Below are 19,069 nucleotides of genomic sequence, written 5' to 3'. Positions count from 1 at the left end.
TTCGCTGCGCCTCCTAGCTGCCCCCACATGGTCAGTTTTTGTGTAGGTGCCACTGAGAAAAAGTAATATTCCTTTCAATTCCCATTTAATTTTCTTCAGAGGGCTATCATGTCTAATGTTTCTAAAATTCTATTCAGCTCCTTGTAGCAGCAAGCACCCCAGCATACCCAGGATGGCTGCTAGCACAGGTTCTTAGATCTGCTTTTCTAAAGGAAAGCAACACAAAATGGGTTAACAATCTTACTTTAATCAATCAAATATATCATTTACCTAGTTCAGGGGGGAAAGTCAGCACCCTGAACTTCAGAGAATACAAACAGAAGTCAGAACAGAAAATAACAAAATTAAGCAGACAGGGCTTCCAGCTGTCTGATCATTACATCCATACCTAGTTAGTTAACAGAGAGGGAAGCACCAACATCTGGGTTTTCAAAGCCAGGGGGCTCAATAGCTGCCCAGAGTCTCATCTGGCCAAATCACACAACTCTTCCCAAAGTGAGCCCCAAAGCAAAACCTTACATCAGGGTATATACAGCCTGCTCCTGGGTCAGGAAAATGTAAAAACCTTTATGACCCACTGCCCAATCACAAAGTAACAAGGTGTGGGTATTCCTGAAAAACAAGCTTCCCACCACAGGCTCCATGTGACCACATTCAGCCTATTAGGGGACAGAGTATATTTTCAAATCAGGGAAAGTTCTCAGAGTCATTTAAGCCTATCAAGGGGCCAAGGGGCAGGGAAGATCTTCAGATTCCCATTATCCATAACATTGCTTAACTTCTTTCTTGTTTCTAAATGATATTTTAAGCTTTAAAAGCTGTATAGTCCTTTACTATATTTTCTCATTTAATCTTCACAATAATTCTCTGAGGTAAGTAGCAGAGGTATTACTATCCCTATTTTTATCACTGAAGCAACTGAGGCTCACTGGTTAAGCAATATGCCCATGGACATAAAACTATATTCAAACCCAGTTTCCCCCTGATTTCAAGACTAGAGCCCTTCCAAATCACCATGTTGCTTCCCTTATAGGGTGGATCAGTACTCATTTCCTGCTCCCTGAGCATGACTGTCCCCCAAGGCTCTTTTTTTGGGACTTTTCCCCTTCTTTCTCTGCATTCATTCCCTTGGTGATCATATCCTATTCCATAATTTTAATTATCTTCTCTTAACAAATGGCTCCCAAATTTATATCTAGCTGGAAACTTTCCTGACCTTCAGACCAAAAATCTCTGAATATTTGCTGGACGTCTCCACCTGGATATCCCCTCAACACCTCAAATTCAGTATACCTAAAAATGAATTCAGCATCTTCCCCACTAAATCTACACTTCCTCAAAACTCTGCTCAAACTGCCTATTTCTGTTGGGCTTGCCATCATCCTTGTGGTCATTTAGCTTTTTTCTCAATCATCTGACACCTCCCTCTCATCTTCCATCCCCACTATCTGACCATGTACCATGTCCTCTGATTCTAACACCATGATATTTCTCTTATCCATCCCCTGCCAGCCACTCATGCAGCCACTGCCTAGTAGCTTCAGGATCTCATCATCTGCTCTTTTCTGATTGCTTTTCCTGCCTCCAGTTTCTCTTCCCTATTATGCATTGTTTGAAAAGCTACCGAATCATTTACCTAAAATATAGGCCTGCCCATGTTGTTTTTCTGCTCAAAACCATTCAGTGTCTACCTACCGCCTTTAGGAGGATAGAGAAATTTCTTGTCTTGGCATTTCACAAGGCCACATAATTAAGAGCTAAAGGACCCTTAAGCCAACATTCAGTCCAATCCCAATCTGACTGAGAATCACCTCTACAACATCCTCCTAAAGTGATCTTCTAGGCACACTTACTGCAACAGGAAATCCATTACCTGCCCAGACAGCCCATCATCAGAGAGCTCTAATTGTTAGAAACTGCTTCCTGAAATCAAGCCTAAATCTGCCTCTTTCGACTTTCACCCATTGTTCATGGTTCTGCCCCCTGGGGCCAATCAAAGCAAATCTAATCCTTCTTTTCCTTGACAGCCCTTCAAACACTTGAACTTGAAGATGGCTTTGATGTCTCCTCAAAGTCTTCCCTTCTCCAGGCCAATCATCCCAATTCCTTCCCTTATTGCTCCCAGGCCACAGATTCAAGTTTTCTCCCCTCTCACTCTCTTTGGTTGTCTTCTTCTGTACATGCCATAGCTCGTCTCTATCTTTCCTAAAATGCAGTGCCCTCAACAGCACATAGTACTCCAGAAACAAAGTACCATAGAACCACTCCAGTCTCCCTTTCTGGATTCTGTGCCCATCTTCAGGTAGCCTAGGACAACGCCATCTCTTTTTTTTTAACTACTATGTTGTAGGGTGGATTGATACTGAATTGGCTCTAAAATCTCCTAATCTTTTTCACAAAAACTATGGGTTAGTTCCATCTCCTTTGTCCTGTAACATTAATTTTGTTGAATTTTGTTGAATTTTAAGTTTCTCCCCATTAAAATTCATTGTATTTGAGTCAGCCCCATCCTTCCATCCTGTTTAGATAATTTTCATTCTGGAGTCCATCTCATGTTACTATCTCTCTAAACTTCATGTAATCTACATTTGGATAAGCATGTGACTCATGTCTTCATCAAAGTCACTGCATATATATGCATATGTATACATAAATGTATATACTATATATGTATATGGAGAGAGAGACACAGAGAGAGACAGAGAGGAGCACAGGACCAAAGAGAGATATCTCTGTGGCACTCTACTAGAGACTTTCCTAAAATTGACACCAACCCACTAATGACTACTTTGGGGGTCATTCACTTGCTTCCAAATTTTTCTCTTTCTTTTTCCATCTTATCCACAAGGGGAGCATGAGGACATTGATAAGACATTTTGCTGAAATCTAATCACACTCTGCCTACATTTTGTCTATGGTATACTTAGATTTCAGCGAAGCATTAGGCAAACTCCTCTGTGCATTTACCTGCCTTCTTAATTTTCTACCTCTGAGACCTTGGACAAATCACTTCCCCTCTTTGGGCCTCAGTTTCCTTATATGTAAAATGAGGAAGTTGGCTAAATGATCTCCAAGGTATCTTCTTGCTCTAAGTATGTATGATCCTGGGATCCTCCTTATTTAGTCAATTAATCAAAAAAGGAAACAAGGTCAGTCTAGCGTGACCTGTGCTTTATGAAACTACACTGACTTTTTATCACACCTTCCACAGAATAGCTCAACCTTCTTTTCCAGGCTCATTTCCCACTGTTCCTCTTCACTCACTCTACATTCCATTAAATAGAACTGTTTTCTATTCCTCAAATTTGTCATTCCATCTATACAAGTCATCCTCATGGCCTGAGATGGCTTCCCTCCTTATCTAGATCTTCTAGAATCCTTCTTCAAGGCTTCAAGGCTAAGCTCAGATACCACCTTCTCCATGTAACCTTCTTTGCTCTCCTTAGCTGGAAAGTACTTATTTTTCCTTCTCAAATATTTCTAGAGCATGTTGCCTTGTTCTTGTCCTTGCCTAACTCTCATTATTACACACTGCATTATATCATACTTGTCTGTATACATATGATCTAAGTCTTCTCCCTATGCCTTTAAAATTTTAGCTCCTTGAGAGCAGGTAATATGTTGGTTTTATCTTCATGTCTTGTATATGTCTTACACATAAGTAGGGTTTTAATAAGCTAGGTGACACAATGGATAGAGCATAGGACTTGGAGTCAGGAAGACCTGAATTCAAATTTTGCCTTCAGATATGAACTAGCTCTGTGACCCTGGGCAAATCATTTAACCACTGGCTACCTCAGTTTCCTCATCGGTCATTGTGAATATAATAGCACCTACCTCATAGGGATTTTTGTGAGAATCAGATGAATTAACATATATAAAGTGCTTTGCAAACCTTAAAGTATTATGTAAATGCTGGGTATTATTGTTGTTATTTAATTGAATCGGGTACTCTTTTCCACAGTATAGATAGCAACACTTTTCACCATCTATGATTCTTTTCCATGTCATCCCATAAATCCTCCACAGAGGAGCAAACCTTTGCCTTGGCAGCCCTTCCCTAGATCTAATAACATGTCATGGTTACCAGTGTCACACTTGGGCTGTCCATCTGTTCTCCTTTACTCTCACTACATAATGGATCCCACTTATTTTCCAATCGTAAATTTCCTGCACATCCCTTACGACCACGTTTTTGTCCCTAAGTCATTGTTGGTAATTTTCTGCAGCCTACTTATTATGCCCACCATATGTCTCTCTATTGCCCTTTTAGCAATTCACAATTTTCATTCTTTGAAGGTTATGTTGTTCCATGATTCCCAGACACATATCCCCAGGAGAATATTCATATTTTAAAAATGGATTTTTTTGTGTCAGGAAATAACTTGGAATTGCTGAAATGCTATGCAGTTTCTCAAATGCATTCACATCCACTTCACTTTAGTTCTGTCCCCAGTTGTACCTCAGTATCTGGACAATAAACATTTCTCATCTCAAGTTCATAACCTAAGAATTCTTTGGCTCATTACTCTACCTTCTACCATCTAGTCAAACCTTGCCTTACCAAACCTTACCTTCTGGACATATTTTTACATCCACCCTCTTCTCTCTGGTTACATTGCCTCTACTCTATTTCAGCCCCTCACCACCACCCTGCCTAGGCCACTGCCCAGTCTGGTCCTCTTGCTTCCAATTTCTCCCCTCTCCAATCTACCCTTCACTTAACTACCAAAATAAATCTTCCTAAGACACAGGACACAGGACACCTCTCTGCTCAAAAACTGAGTGACCCTCTAGTCCCTCTAATGCAACTTCTGCAGCCTGGCATTCAAGACCCTCACGATCTGATGACCACCTACTTTTCCAGATTTATTTTCTATTACTTTCCTTTGCAAGTTACTTTCCAGCCAAAACAGATGGCTGTCTCACAAACTTGACAGCCAATCTCTTTTCCTGGATGACATGAGAGTCATCCTCTATGCCTAGAATGTACTTCCTCCTCATCTCTTCCTCTCAGGATCCTCTTATCACTCCATGAAGCCTCCCATGACCTCCCAAGTTATTAGTGCTTTCTCTTGCTTCATATTACTACATATGTATTTACCCATATATGTCTTACATACCACCAGTAGAATGAGAGTTCCTAAAACTAGCCGTGTAACCTTGGGTAAGTCACTTAACCCCAATTGCCCTCGAAAAAGCAAAAAGAAAAAAAAGAATGAGAGTTCCTTGCCATTTTCTTCTCCAGTGGATTAAGGTGAAGAGACTTGTCCAGGGTCACATAGTAAGTCGCATTTGAACTCAGGTCTTCCTGACTCCAGGCCCACTGTTCTATCTACTGAATCATCTAGCTGTCTCTTCTTAAGGGTACAGGCTGTCTTTGTATCCCCATTACCTAGAATATAGTAGATATTTAATTAATTGTTTAAAATTTAATCGAATGCAATTTCATCCATTTTGTTTTTGTTTTTTTAAATAAAGACTGTTAGCCAGATCTCTTTTCAATCTGTTTCCTCACTGAGGAAACCCTGTAGGATTATAGTGATTGAAACATTTAGCACAGTTATCCAAAAACAACGGGCTGCTAGGTGGCACCATAGTGCACAGAGCGCCAGGCCTGGAATCAGGAAGATTCCTCTTCCTGAGTTCAAATCCAGCCTCAGACACTTACTAGCAACTGTGACAAATCTGGTCTCGGACACTTAACTGGCAACAATGCAAGACAGTAGTAAAAGAGTTATCACAAGGAAGTCAGTGGGCAGCTAAGTCACAGATGAATAGTGCAGATAATTAATGCTGTAGAAGTTCAGAAGGGGGAGAGACTGCTGTAGGCTGGCTTGTTAGGGCTGGAGGGCCTATCACAGAAACCTTTTAAAGCCTAATTGTTATTATTCAGTTGTTTTCAGTCCTATTCAGCTCTTGATGACCCCATTTGGGGTTTTCTTGGCAAAGATACCAGAGGGGTTTGCCATTTCCTTCTCCGGTTTATTTTACAGATGAAGAAACTAAGACAAACAGGCCTAAGTGACTTGCCCAGGGTCACACAGTAAGTATCAGAGATAAGATTTGAACTCAGGTCTGGTGCTGTATTCCACTGACCCACCTACCTCCTCCTTAAGCCTTATTTACTTCTATTAAAAAGTTAAAACATTTAATGAACTTTAAGTTAATGGATTCATCAGTTACCTAGAATTGCTTGACCTTTTAAGTAGTTAACTAATTTAGTTTATTCCATTGGAGTGGGTGGAAATGAATAAAGGATGGGTACAAATTGGTGGGTGAGGATGAAGGAGTGAAGGCCTTCTAGACTAGGGAGAACGGGATGGTGAGCAAAAGTCTGGAGGTAATAATGTAAAAGGAGAACCAGCTCATCTTAGGGGAGCATATGCCCCAAAGGCAGTTAGGGGGTATCTGTACCCAGTGTAGTGCAATGGCAGGGGTCTCCTCCGACCCCATCCTACCCCATCCTTAGACAGCTCTGTAACAGCTTGTTCTTCACAATAGTTGGAAATTGCTGAGTTGAAATAAAGATTTGAACCAATGACCCTGAGCTGAGAGACTGCATGTTCTATTAGCCTCCCTGGCTGCTAGTCTACCCTCTCTCCCCACCCAAAAAAGCACCTTGTCTCAGGGGCCCAGGCTTTCTCTCTATGACAGGAGAGCTTGTAGGATGGCAATTTATGGTCTTTTTGGTGATGAACTTTTAAAAATAAAGTAATGATTATGAGATAATTATCTTACAATGAAATAAGATCCCCCTTGCAACTATTTCAGTAATTAAGTTAAGCCATTTTATTTTTAAGATGCTAATGGGAAACAAACCATTAATTTGAATTCATTTTCTCTTACTTCCCCACCAACCCCCCAACTTTGGTTTGGATGCTTTGCCAAGTCCAGCACTATGGTGGATGCCAGTGTGCAGACAGGGAGGTGGTGAAGACCCAAGCCAAGTTCCCGTAACTGGAAAAGAACAAGAAGCCAGAAGAGAAGAAGGGATCCCGGCCTGTTGGCTCCAACGTAGTTCAAGGTCCATAGGACTAGATTCTTTGGAAGTGAGCACACTGCTGGGCTGGCTCTTGTGGGGTTCAGGAGGGACTAGGAGTTCAGGGGATAGACAGGAGTCAGGTTGAACTCGGGCACATTCCCAGAGGCCTCAGAGCTAGCGGGTGGGGCGGGCACCTGGGCAAACAGAGCAAGGAAATGGGCAGGAATGAATCAAGGGCGGTTTAAATATGCAGAAATGCAGCTCATACCTTTGGGCAAAAATAATATGAGTTATATAATGGGGGAGAGGAATGTGATAGGAGGGATTGGGCAGAATTGGGGGTGGGCAGAGGAGGAGACAGTGGACATGTCTTCTATTGTAGCTGGCTTATCAAGCAGCTATTTTCTTTAAGGTATGACCAGATTAGGGGTTTGTCATTCTCATTTGTGGAGTCCAGATAGGGAAACCTGGAGAGATAAAGATGTGGGAGAGGCCAAGTTGTCAGCTAACTGAGGACAGAGATCCTACAGAGAGAAAGGTGTTGAAGGCTGTTGTCCCTGGAGGCTCATAGGTCCCTTTCTTCAGTCTTGGCCCTAGAGGGGATGCTGATGGTAATGGAAAGATCAGTAGGACAGCCGTATAGATAGAATGGGCAAAATTCTTCTGAGGTCATTTAATTTGTCCCCCTGCCCCTGCCTCCAGTCTCTCTCTCTCTACTTATCCCCATTCATCAAGGTACAATTTAAGTTCCCTCATCTATACCTTTCATGACCTTATGACTTTTTCTGTGTCTCACCAAGTTAAACACATAGTGTTATCACTGTAATAAATGAAGATGTCCCTCACCTAACCAGGGCATATGTTGAGGGGAGGAGCATTCTGTCTTATTTGTGAATGGGGAGGAGAATGTGAAAGTGGAAGATGTCCTCCCACAGCTGGGCTGCTGTAGGTCCCTTGAGGAACTAGGGTGAGGTAAGGCAAGGAGAGAGAGAGCTTCAGACTGATTTAAGGGGAAATGAAACTATGTAAAAGAAACTCTTGGCTGGACATCAGACAGATAGTGAACAATGATGGGTAATTAGACTGAGAGCTGTGGTGAGCATTTAACCATGGATACATTTTAGATTCTGCCACTTTGGGAAATAAGATGAGAGCAGAAGCCAGGATTAGCATTTAGTGGGAATCGGTTCAATGCCTGGTACATAGTAGGTGCTTACTATATATTTGTGAATTGATTGATCGGAGACCTAGAGAGTATGGATTGCCCTGGAGAAGAACAGGGATCAGAGAAGGAGTTTTGTGTGGGCCAGAGGAAAACAAGGGAGCGAATCTTCTGTGCTTTGTCTGAGGGGTTAGAGGTATCTACAATTTCAGTTGTGAACACAGGACCACATCAAATACATAGCCTTGAGAGGAGCGAGTGGGTTCCAGGTACTCACCTATGTCCATATGTGTGTATGAAGGGCATACTCATATGTGTGGAAGTAAATGACACTTGTGTTTAGACATGTGTGTGTGTCTCCATGTCCTAGGACTGAAAGACCCAAAGTCTTCAAGTAATGTTGTGGAGGGTAGTTATGGTCTGGACTAGGACATCACGGGGAGGGAAAAGCACAGAAGCGAGACTGATAGACAACGGCTTTCACATGCTGAACACCAACAATTGTCATTTTCTGGAGGATCAGGAAGCATCAGTAGATGAATGCTGATAACATGATGCAGACTCACTAAACCCCAAGACAAATATAGAGTCATACAATTTTTCATAGACTTCTAGATCTGTAAGACGTCTAAGAGATCACATCATCCAGATAAGAAAACTGAGCAGAGAAGAGACTTGTTCAAAGCCCCATAAAAGTTGGCCTCTGAGCTGGGTCTTGAACCAGGACTTCTGAATCCCTTTCTATCACACTCATTTCTGAATGTGCTAGTAATTTTGGGGACACCAATCCTCTCTCCTCCAACTTTCCCATTCTACCAGTTTGGGGTACATCAATGAAATCAGGGCTATGCCCAGAATCAGCATCCTTTCCTCTGGTTTCAGGGGTCATCAGAAGTTTCCCTGGGCTCTGAGATGGGAGATATGGGAAAGGGTTGCAGAAGTGAATGAGAGTGAGCAAGTGTGTGTGTGTGTGTGAGAGAGAGAGAGAGAGAGAGGAGAGAGAGAGAGAGAGAGAGAGACACTATATTTATAGGTCCCTGGGTTTTTCCCTGGCCAGGGTCCTTATCAAAGCTCCCATGTTTATGTCTCTATGAAACCATCCTATTCTGAGATTTCACATGCAGCAATGTCTTTAAGGTCCAGAGCCCAAAGCCAGGAAAGTAGGGATGTGGTCCTATGAGATGCCAAGTCCTATGTAGTTGGGCTGGGTTGGGCTGGGCTGGGCTTTACTCTACTTACTCTTTTCTCAGGCGAGAATCTTCCTGCCTCCAAGGCGGGTGGATGCCTTTATTGGGCAAGGCCTCTTCTTATTTCCCTGGGGCTGAGGCGGTGACCAGGGACCAAAAACATGTCTCTGTAGGCCTCTCCCAATCTGCAGGCTGGATTGAATTCTGGCTTGATTCTGTGGGGGCTGGACTCTCCCAGGAGGATCCGTACCACCACCACGACCCCCCAAACCTGGACTCTGAGTCCCTTCAGAGGTGAGAATATAAGACTTGAGATGAGCATAGATGAAAATATTTACATTTCAAACTTCAGCTAAGAGCATCCCCAATCAGCTGTGCTGGTCCAAGAAGAAGAGGGATAAACTGGTGGCATGCTGGTGGTGGAGGTGGTCCTAAAAGAAGCACAGGGTGGTGAAGGGGTAGCATAGACAGCAGCAAGGTCCCCCTGCCCAAACCCACCCCCTCCCAGGTCTGCAAACAAGTCATTATGTCGTTATATAAATAAATTATGTACTTACACAGGACTTAATGTGTGTCAGTTATTATCATTGTAGGGTAATTATGCAGTTAGTGTTGAAGAGAGGAAGGGAGGCCACAGGGTTGAATCACTCCAGCTAGGTGAGAAGGTTCCCCATAGGGGAAGACAATCACCTGCTGTGGGTTGATTGCTCTGGGGCACATTCTGTTAGGTCCCCTAATATCTGTCCAGGTAGAGCTGTAGTCTGAAGGGCCATAGGCTATCAGTGAAGTGGCTTCTTTTACTGGAACAGCACAGTAGCACACTTCCAGGGCCAGGCTCTTTCCATCTCCACACACCTCATCCCAGCTGCTCTATGACCTGGGCCTAGCATGTGGCTGAGAAAGCCAAATGCCCCCTGGAGCCCAAGGAGAGATGGGAGTAAGAAGGCCAAAGGAGGCACTTCTCCCTTCAACATCAGCTCCTAATTCCCTTCTTTTTTTTTTTTTTTTTGATGTCTCCAGCTCAGAACCATCTCCTTTTCCTGTATCTTTCAGGCCCTGACCATTCTGGTTTCTCATTTCCTCCTCCTCCCCATCCTGCACACTTTGCTCTGCCCAGGCCTGCCTGTCACCTCACCTCTCCCCTCGTTTCCTTCTCCCATTCTTGTCCCTTTTTCTCTGTGGCCAGGAGAGGGATCTCCACTCTCTTCTCTCTAGCCTGACACTTGCCCTCTTTCTTCTGTTCCTCATGGCCTCTTGCTCTATCTGTTCCTGCTGAGACAGCTCTGCCTTCTCTCTCCCTAAGAGATAGTGGAGAAATTGCAACAAGGGGGTGCCTTTCACAATGGAAGCTTTGCTCTGTGGGTCCAGATGGAAATAAATTGAGCTAGGAGCTAGGTTTCTCCCCATGCCCACAGGAGCTAGGGGTGTGGTTTAGGGGAAGGCCTCTGAAAAAGATGAGGAGGGGCCCAGCTCTGCACATGCTCTGGTATGGAATGTCCACTACAACTTGGTCCAGACATAGACTTTCTACCCATTGTAATGGAGGTCAGATAGAAACTCACTTTTCCTACAAGATCTCGGTGAGAAAGGGTATAGGCCCATTTTACAGAGGGAAAGACTGAATCATGTCCAAGAGTCTCTATAGTCTGTATAGAAATTTGAATTAGAAGCCAGGAATCCTAATTCCCAGTCTGACCTCCTACCTTTGAGCTTTAAATTACTTAAATTTACTTATACTTAAGGAAATGGAAAAGGGAAGTATGTAGAGGAGAAGGAATGCTTTTGTGTTTAACTGACTGTTTATGGTACCCCTCTCCTGAGCTTTGGTGTGTGGAGATCCTTGGAATAGTTTATCTATCATCTGAGTGAACCAAATGCCTCTCTTCCATTCATCTTACTACCTTCCAGAATCTTGTGAGAGCCCTGGACAGGCAGGAGAGAAGAGCTGCTATGATTATCCCTATTTTATAGACAGACAAAACCAGAAAGTGACTCAAGGACCCACATTTCTAAGGACAAACGTGGACATAGACCTCAAATGCCAGCTCTCAGCTCAAACCCTTTTCCCCTTCACCTTGTTGTCTACATGCCATCGTCTCTGTCTCTCTGTTTGTCTCTTTCTCTGGAAAGCTTTCGATTCAACAAACATTATTATTTATTAAGACCTACTAGGTGACAGGTACTGGGGATACAAAGATTAAAAACCAAACAGTACCTGTCCTCAAGGAGCTTACATTCTACTGGAGAAATAATGTTTGTACAAACAATCAGAATTTACAAAGCTCACATGTCGTGGCAGTGAGGGGGCGGAGACCATATGGGTTTAGAACATGCTTGTTATTCTTTCAGCTCTGACCCTTGAAGGAAACAGGCATAATAATGGTCATAAAGTAGTGGATAGAGCACTGAACTTATAGTCAAGGAAGATATGCTTCAGATTTTGCCTTAGATACTTAATAGCTGTGTTAAGGTAGAAAAGTCACTTCATCTTTTTTTTTTTTTGCCTCAGTTTCCTTATCTGCAAAATGAGGGAATTGGACTCAGCTTCTAAAGTCCCTTCCATCTCTCCACACTTGGACCCTATGGCTAAAAAGCCAACACTTACAATGGGCTCAGGGAGGGAGTGGGACTAAGTGCCAACCCGAGGAAGAGAACCCTGGGGTTTTGAAAGGAGTTTCTTTGGGTCAGCTCTGTGTCTTTTTCTCTTCAGCTACGTAGAGCTCTGGAGGAAGATCTAAATTTAAATCTGACCTTAGACATTTATTGATTGTATGACCCTGAACAAGTCACTTAACCTCTGTCTGCCTCAGTTTCTTCAACTATAAAATGGGGGTAATACTACTACCTACCTACCACCCAGGGATGCTGTGAGGATCAAATGAGATCATATTTGTAAAGCATTTAGCACAGTTCCTGGCACATGGTAGGCACTATGCTTGTTTCCTTCCTTCCTTCAGGTTCAAAAGAATGGGGTTCTCATGGTCTGCATGAATTTCTTTGGCCCTGCAGCCGAAGGAAGTCTTCTCTGTTTCCCTCTTCTGACAGCAGGATAAGGAGGGGGGTGGATGAATCCTAAGGAAGAACTTTCTGACAAGGAGTTATCCAGACCCAGAATGGAGTATCAGTTTCTCTAAAGGTCTTTATACAGGAGTAAATCTCCATGCCTCTGGAATGTCTTAGATGGAGGGCACCTACCCAGAGGGTAGACAAATGGAGGGATGGAGTGGTTGTGCTCCTTTAGTCTTGTTCACTAAGAAGAAGGGCTTTTCTCTCTCTGGGACTCTCCCCAAAGGTTTCTGCTAAGTTACAGGTGGGGGGTGGGGGGGATCTTGAGATCAGCCTTGATTTCCCTTTATGGAAGAGATTGAGGGATGGTTCTTTGTAAACCCTAATGTTTGGGGGGGGCATTGGGAGTGATTTTTTTTTCCCCTTTACACTTATAGCATTTTGCACATGACTCAAACATGTCTAAACTTTGCTGACTTCAAAGTGTGCCCGTGGCACAGCCTCAAAGTGGAAGAGTTGCTATATAAATCTAAAGAGAAAATGTTAAAAAGAGTGAAGAAAAAAGAAAAGAAAAAGGTTGCAAGCCAGCAAAACATTGTGTCTTTGCTCCGTAAAGGAATTGAATTAACATGTTATTCTATGATTAGTGTCCCATTGTGTAACCTTAGGGGGGAGGGGAGAAGTTGCTTCTTTAGGCCATTTAGCCTTTTCTTTGTCCTTATGCTCAAAAGGGCCCCCTCCCCCACGCTTATCCACAGGACTCCCCGGCTTAGGTTGCCCAGTGAATTGCACAACCTTTAGAAAGAAAAAAGTTCCCATAGTGATTGTCCACATGGGATATTTTTAGGACTTCCCTCCCCCTCAGACCTCCTTCCCCCACTATGGCACAGTCCGATAAGCTGCCCAGACCCCCTCAGTGCCCTCCCTCTAAGGACCATAAGGACATGGAATGGAGAGAGCCCCCAAAAGGGACTGGATATGATTGACATTGCCCAGGAATGCCATATAATCAGTCCATGCATGCCCTATGCCTGCCCACAAAATATGGACAGAACCATGGAGGAGGTGAATTTTAACCATTCTGCACTAGGAGGCGATGTGGTGTAGTAGAAAGCTCTGCCCCTAGTTTTCTATGTGCAAGTCAATTTATCTCCAAGTCTCTGTTTTCTCATCTGCAAAATGGGTATTATGATATGAGTCCTGTGTACCTCAGAGCCTTAGCGTGAGGGTCAAATGAAATAATGGATTTGTAAATTTTTTTTCTTTTTTTTTTAAAAAACCTCTACAATTCTATTTATTATTAGTTATCATCCTCCCATGATCTGAGTGGGTCTGGGTCTGTTGGTGGGGGGTGGTAGTTGGGGAATCCTTTTTATCCAGTCGTTCCTGATTAGATATTGGCAACAATAATGATCATAACAGGTCATATTTGTATAGTTTCCCAGAGTGCTTTCCTTACAACAACCCTGTGTGGTAGGTAGTATAAGCATTATTAGCCCCATTTTACAGATGAAGAAATTGTGACTCATTCTTGTGGTCACACACCTAAGTGTCAGCAACGGAATTTGAACCCAGATCTCTTGATTCTAAATCTAACCACACTCTTCTGTACTACATCAGTGACGAAAGGGTGAGGCACTGAGCCTCACTCACAATATTTCTATGAGATGGTCCTCTGACCCACACAGAGTACTTAAGGAGTGGTGAAATGTTCTTTCTTCTCTGGGCACAGAATCATTTGTTCACCTCCCTGATACCACTTCTCTGTACGGCTGGCCATAGCCTTCTCTTCTAGGTTCAGAGCTGATCCCAGACTGAGATATCTGAGCTGAGCCCACTTGGCCTTGGCACCCCCATAGGCAGAAAACCTTAGGCACTGATGTCAGTACAGGCATAAGAAGGGAGAGCGCCCAACTTGCCTGGAGACAGAGGTACGGTTAGGATGATCTTTGACTCTGATTCTAATTCCAGTGGGGATCTCTGTAAGTAGACACCTCTGGCAAACCAGAGGCAAACCACAGGTTAGGAGAGTAAGAGTAGAAAACGTTCCCTCTGTAACCCTTTCAGCACCATCCAGGGTGCTGGGAGAGTCTCAGTTTCGATTTGCAGCAGCTGGACCTGGATTGGGGGAGATGAACTTCCTTTCTTCCCCTGAATGGGGAGGGGGGAGAAGGCTAATCCCATTTTAAGCTGGGGTATGATACAGAAGTGTACCCCAGGTTTGGAAGCTACTTCTAGTTACCAGAGTGGGTCTAGTTAACAGAGTCTCACTCAACAAATATACATCTGTTTTTCTGCTGTAGTTTGTGGAGGACAGGGCAAGAATGACTTTGGGGGAGGGTAGTGATGGACAGATTCATAAGCTCAAACAGCAAATGGTGATTCCACAGAGGCAGACCCTAGGAGAATTAGAGTGAGAGAGACCGGAGCCTTGGCATTTGGGGTGGGGGTGTGACATTCCATTTACACTCCACTCTTGGCTGGGGGGCTGCTGGAGCAGAAGTTGGCTCTGAGGTTCTGTATTGAGGTGGAAAGGGTGTTTTTATGGGGTCGGATGCTCCACAACCCCTTGTCACAATTGAATTAACTAGAACAATACCACCCCCTTCTTGCTCTCAGCTTTGGACTCACTTCCCCTCCTACTTCTCCTGCTGATAGAGGGAAGCCCCTATGGGTTCTCTGATGTCCTCCAAAGAATGAAGCCAGAAACCTTCAAAGACCAAGGAGGCTCTCTAAGTACCTTTCAGGCAAAAGGTTCAGGGCTTAGGAGCTGAAATCAGATCATGAAGGACTGTGATCCAGGGAGCAAAGAAACCCTGGGGGTGTCAGGAAAAAAACAACAACATCCAAGTGCTCTCTTCAAGTTCCCAGAGAGTTTAGCAAAGACCAAAGGTCCAGATGTGTGACTCTGGACAGCCCGCCTTCTCTCTCTTAAATTGGAGAAGGGCTCTCTCTCCCAGGACTTCTTTCTGATCCTTGTCCTGCCTCCTGGCTGGGAGCAAGCAGAAATAGAAGTGGAGGGCTTGCCTGGACCCCCTCGCACAGCCCCAAGGCCCCCGTCGGGAGGAGGGGAGGGATTAGGATAGTGGCAAGCAGGCGGGCCGGCCCAACCGCAGGCGAGGAAGAGTTAAAGGTTCCTCTCAGCCCTCCTCCCCGCGGTGGGTGTGACCCGCCTGCTGGGGCCTCTGCTATAAGAAGGCCAGCGGCGGCAGCAGGCGATCAGGCAGCTGGAGGCGACGGAGCTGTGGGGCTTGCCAGCCCGTGCCTCCCTCCGGGACCCATGGGCCTGGGACTGTTGACCCTAGCGCCAAGCAGCATGTCGGAGACCAAGAGGAGAGGGAGAGGCCGGGGCAAAAAGCACAGGGAGGGGAGAAAGCGGGAGAGAGACAGAGCTCCTGAGCTCGGAGATGAAGGTACACGACTTTGTTGTTTTTTTTTTTTTTAATTAATAATGATACACTCTTGACCACGTGTGAAACCAGCCAGCCAGACCCCGCCCCTGGGGGGCATGTGTCTGTGTGGGAGTGTATCTGTGTAAGTCCCAGTGAGGGGAGGCTGATGAGACCCGAGGCAAGGATTCTGGGGGACAAGCGAGGGTCTCCTCCTGGCTCACCTCGGGTGCCCGGACTGGTACTTCCCTGGAGGAAAGCCAGAGAAATGGGCACGGGTGGGTCCCCTGCACAGCTGAGATTAGAATCCCTCTCCCCATCCTCTTGTGCCACCCCTCCCCCAGGCAAAGGAAAGCAACTTTCTGCAGAATCCTGAACTGGGCAGGTGGGAAAACTGGGATCCTCCGCTGCCCGGGTGACCTGAGGCTCTCTTGGCTCTCCTCTGGGGGATTAGTACTCTCTGTGCCCTGGCCCACCTTGTCTGGCCCTGAGCCTAAACCCGCCCTCCCACCCCCACACACATACACATACACACACACACATACATACACACTCACACACTCCCCCTTTGCTGGCTGGGCTTTCTACTGGAGAATTGGTGTCAGGTTGCCAGGACAAGACACTGGGGATGGAGCAAACCGCTAACTACCTCCAAGCCAGGCTGAGCTTGGGGGATGGGGGTGGAGTGAGGGGAGTGGCACACCTTGGACTCCACCGTGACGGACACCTAGAGTTCCATCTGAAGTTTGTCCTTCGGAGCTAGGGGGATGGGAGAAGTAGGGAAAAGCTCTCTTCCCTAAACCCATGCCTCAGGTGGGAAGTTGAGAAGGCTAGCCAGGCTAGGACTTCCCCTAGAGGTGAGGGGAGGTGGTGGAGTGAGCTACAGTGGGGCCAAGAAGGGGATCATGTAGCAACAGGTTGGCTTCTAAGGCCCATTGTAGGGGAAGATCAATGTAAGTAGATTTTGAGCATTTCTTGGGTCCAGATTTCACTTCCCATTCATTCCTGATTTTTGTAGGCAGCTAGGTGATACTGTGTGTGGATAGAGTGCTGGGCCTGCAGTCAAGAAGGTACCTAATGAACCACTTAGCAGAGTGCCTGACTTGTAGTAGATGCTAAATAAATGCCAGATTCCTTCCCTACCCCCCATTATTAGCTATGTTGCTTGGAATAACATCTCTTCATTGGAGAGGGGATAATTGTTAGACAACCTTAAGGAAATGATTTCTGATTTTATCATTACCTCACTGTGCAAACATAGACAAATCACTGTCCCATTCGTTACTTCAGTGTCCCCAAGGGAATAATCAGGAGTGTGCTTGAGTCAGCTCATACCTCTTTCTAGAACTGATTGTTAAATTTTTAATATGAGTATTTACACCTCAGAAATGGGCAAATACTACAAATCTGGACTTGATTTATTGTTTTGTTGACTGTCTGGACTTAAGAAAGTGATGGAGAAAATGTTAGTAATGCAGATTGTACTCTAGTGTGTTGTGTGGTTATACTTTTTTCTCCCCAGAGAACTGGTTGTTAAACATTTACCAGCACACTCTTGGTAGCGATCATGTCCCATCTAGGACATTTTATCTGTGTTTGCATCCAAGTTTAGGTACAGAAGATTTCTTTAGAAAGAAGATTCTATGTGAGTACAAAGTTTTGCGTGTTACTTTTAAAATATCCATCTTTTCATCAGTGGGTGGGTATTTCTGGGAATTTCTTTGTTTTGGGGAAATTGCCACTGTTCGTCTTCCCCAAGATTACCAGTTTTGATGAACACCATACTGTGTGTGTGTAACAGAAGTCCCGGGCTGGGCATTGGAAACCAGGACAGAGCCAATGGAACAATCAGTGAGCGTCGATTAACTGTTGTGACCTATCTAACCTTAGCACTAAATGTGGTGGGTTAGCAGTACAGTCTATAGATAAGTGTCCAAATACTTGCCTAGCTGAAGGCTCAGTATTCCCACATGGGTAAAATTTCACGAGTTGGAGACCGTGCATGCTAGAGCAGGCAGGGCACTAGCCCAGGATTAGTAGATCTGAGTTCTAGTCCTTGCTCTGCCACTAACTGGGTGACATTGGGCAAATCATTACCTTTCTCTTAGCCTCAGTTTCCTTATCTGTAAAATGAGAGAGTTGTAACTAGTCAGGAGTTCTTTACCTTTTTTGTGTCAAGGACCTCTCTGGCAATCTGCTGAAGCCTATGAACTCCTCAGAATGCATAAAATAAATAAAGTCCTTCTGTCTACACATTCAGCTTTGTTACTCATGTTCTGTCCCCTGTGAGTATCATAATATCCATAGTAACTCTTGAAAAGCAGGTAGTTGTGGATATCTGACCTTCCTTGTGGGAAGAGCCCATACTAGACTGCGATTGGGCCCAAGGTATTTCATTCTGGACTCTAAGGTGGGAGGAATGTGGGGATCCTTATTGCCTCTAGTCATGAGAATTCAACAAATCAGAGCTCAGTGAAAACAGTCACAAATCAGACACTAGGCCTGGAGAGTAAGATTTCACCCAGATGCGTCAGGTTAATAAGTGCTCACAGTGATTACTAGCTATCCTTTGTCAAATCAGTTCTACTGAAAAGAACCTTGTGCCACTAAAAAAAAAATGTTTCTGATCAATAGCTTTTGTTTTGATATCGGTTTTCCAAATGCATGCCTTCCCCTGCCTCCCCAGAGAACTATCACTTGTGTCATTGAGTCATTTCAGTCTGACTCTGTGACCCCATTTAGGGATTTCTTGGCAATGATAATGGAATGGTTTGCCATTTCTTTCTTCAGCTAATTTCACAGAGGAACTAAGGCAAACACAATCAAGTGACTTGCCCAGGGTCATGTAGCTAGGAAGTGTCTGAGGATGGATTTGAATTCATGTCCTCCTGATTCCATGTCCAGAACTTTATTCACTGTACAGTCTAACTGCCCCTATCACTTGTAATAGAGAATTTTTTTTAAAAAGGCGGTGGGGGAGAGGGGCAACTGCAGTTCAAAACTAGCCACACACAACCCTGAATCTAACAGTACACATAGTAGCATATCCACTGTGCTTCATTTCTACAAAGAAGAAAAGGGGGTACATTTTCTCCTTTCTTCTTTGGGACCAAGCTCTTCATAATTAGACATCATTCAGTATCATTTTTGTTTTTGTTTTTTTACACTGTCAGGGTCATTGTACACAGTTTTCCTGGTTCTTCTTGCTTCACTTTCTATAATGTTAAGTCTTCCTATACTGAGTTCATAATAATCAATTATTGGGTCCCTTAAATATTTATGGACCTCAGTATATATATATATAAACACACACCAATACATTACTCTATCTAAAAATAAT

General features: G+C 44.3%; 1 protein-coding gene across 1 annotated transcript in view; it reads left to right on the top strand.

Moving 5' to 3' along the window:
- Nucleotides 1-15,404: 15,404 nt before the first annotated feature.
- Nucleotides 15,405-19,069, top strand: part of NRG2 (neuregulin 2) — a 66,732-nt gene continuing 63,067 nt past the window's right edge. Inside the window, exon 1 of the mRNA XM_069104355.1 lies at nt 15,405-15,753. Within this exon, the coding sequence (XP_068960456.1) occupies nt 15,621-15,753 (133 nt within the window). The 5' untranslated portion in view covers nt 15,405-15,620. The remainder of the gene's footprint in view (nt 15,754-19,069) is intronic.

This window comes from Petaurus breviceps, unplaced genomic scaffold, assembly GCF_028583685.1.
Source record: "Petaurus breviceps papuanus isolate PSGF00001 unplaced genomic scaffold, PetGlider_PUasm1.0 685, whole genome shotgun sequence".
Classification (NCBI taxonomy): Eukaryota; Metazoa; Chordata; class Mammalia; order Diprotodontia; family Petauridae; genus Petaurus; species Petaurus breviceps.
This window is presented reverse-complemented; position numbering and strand designations above follow the sequence as displayed.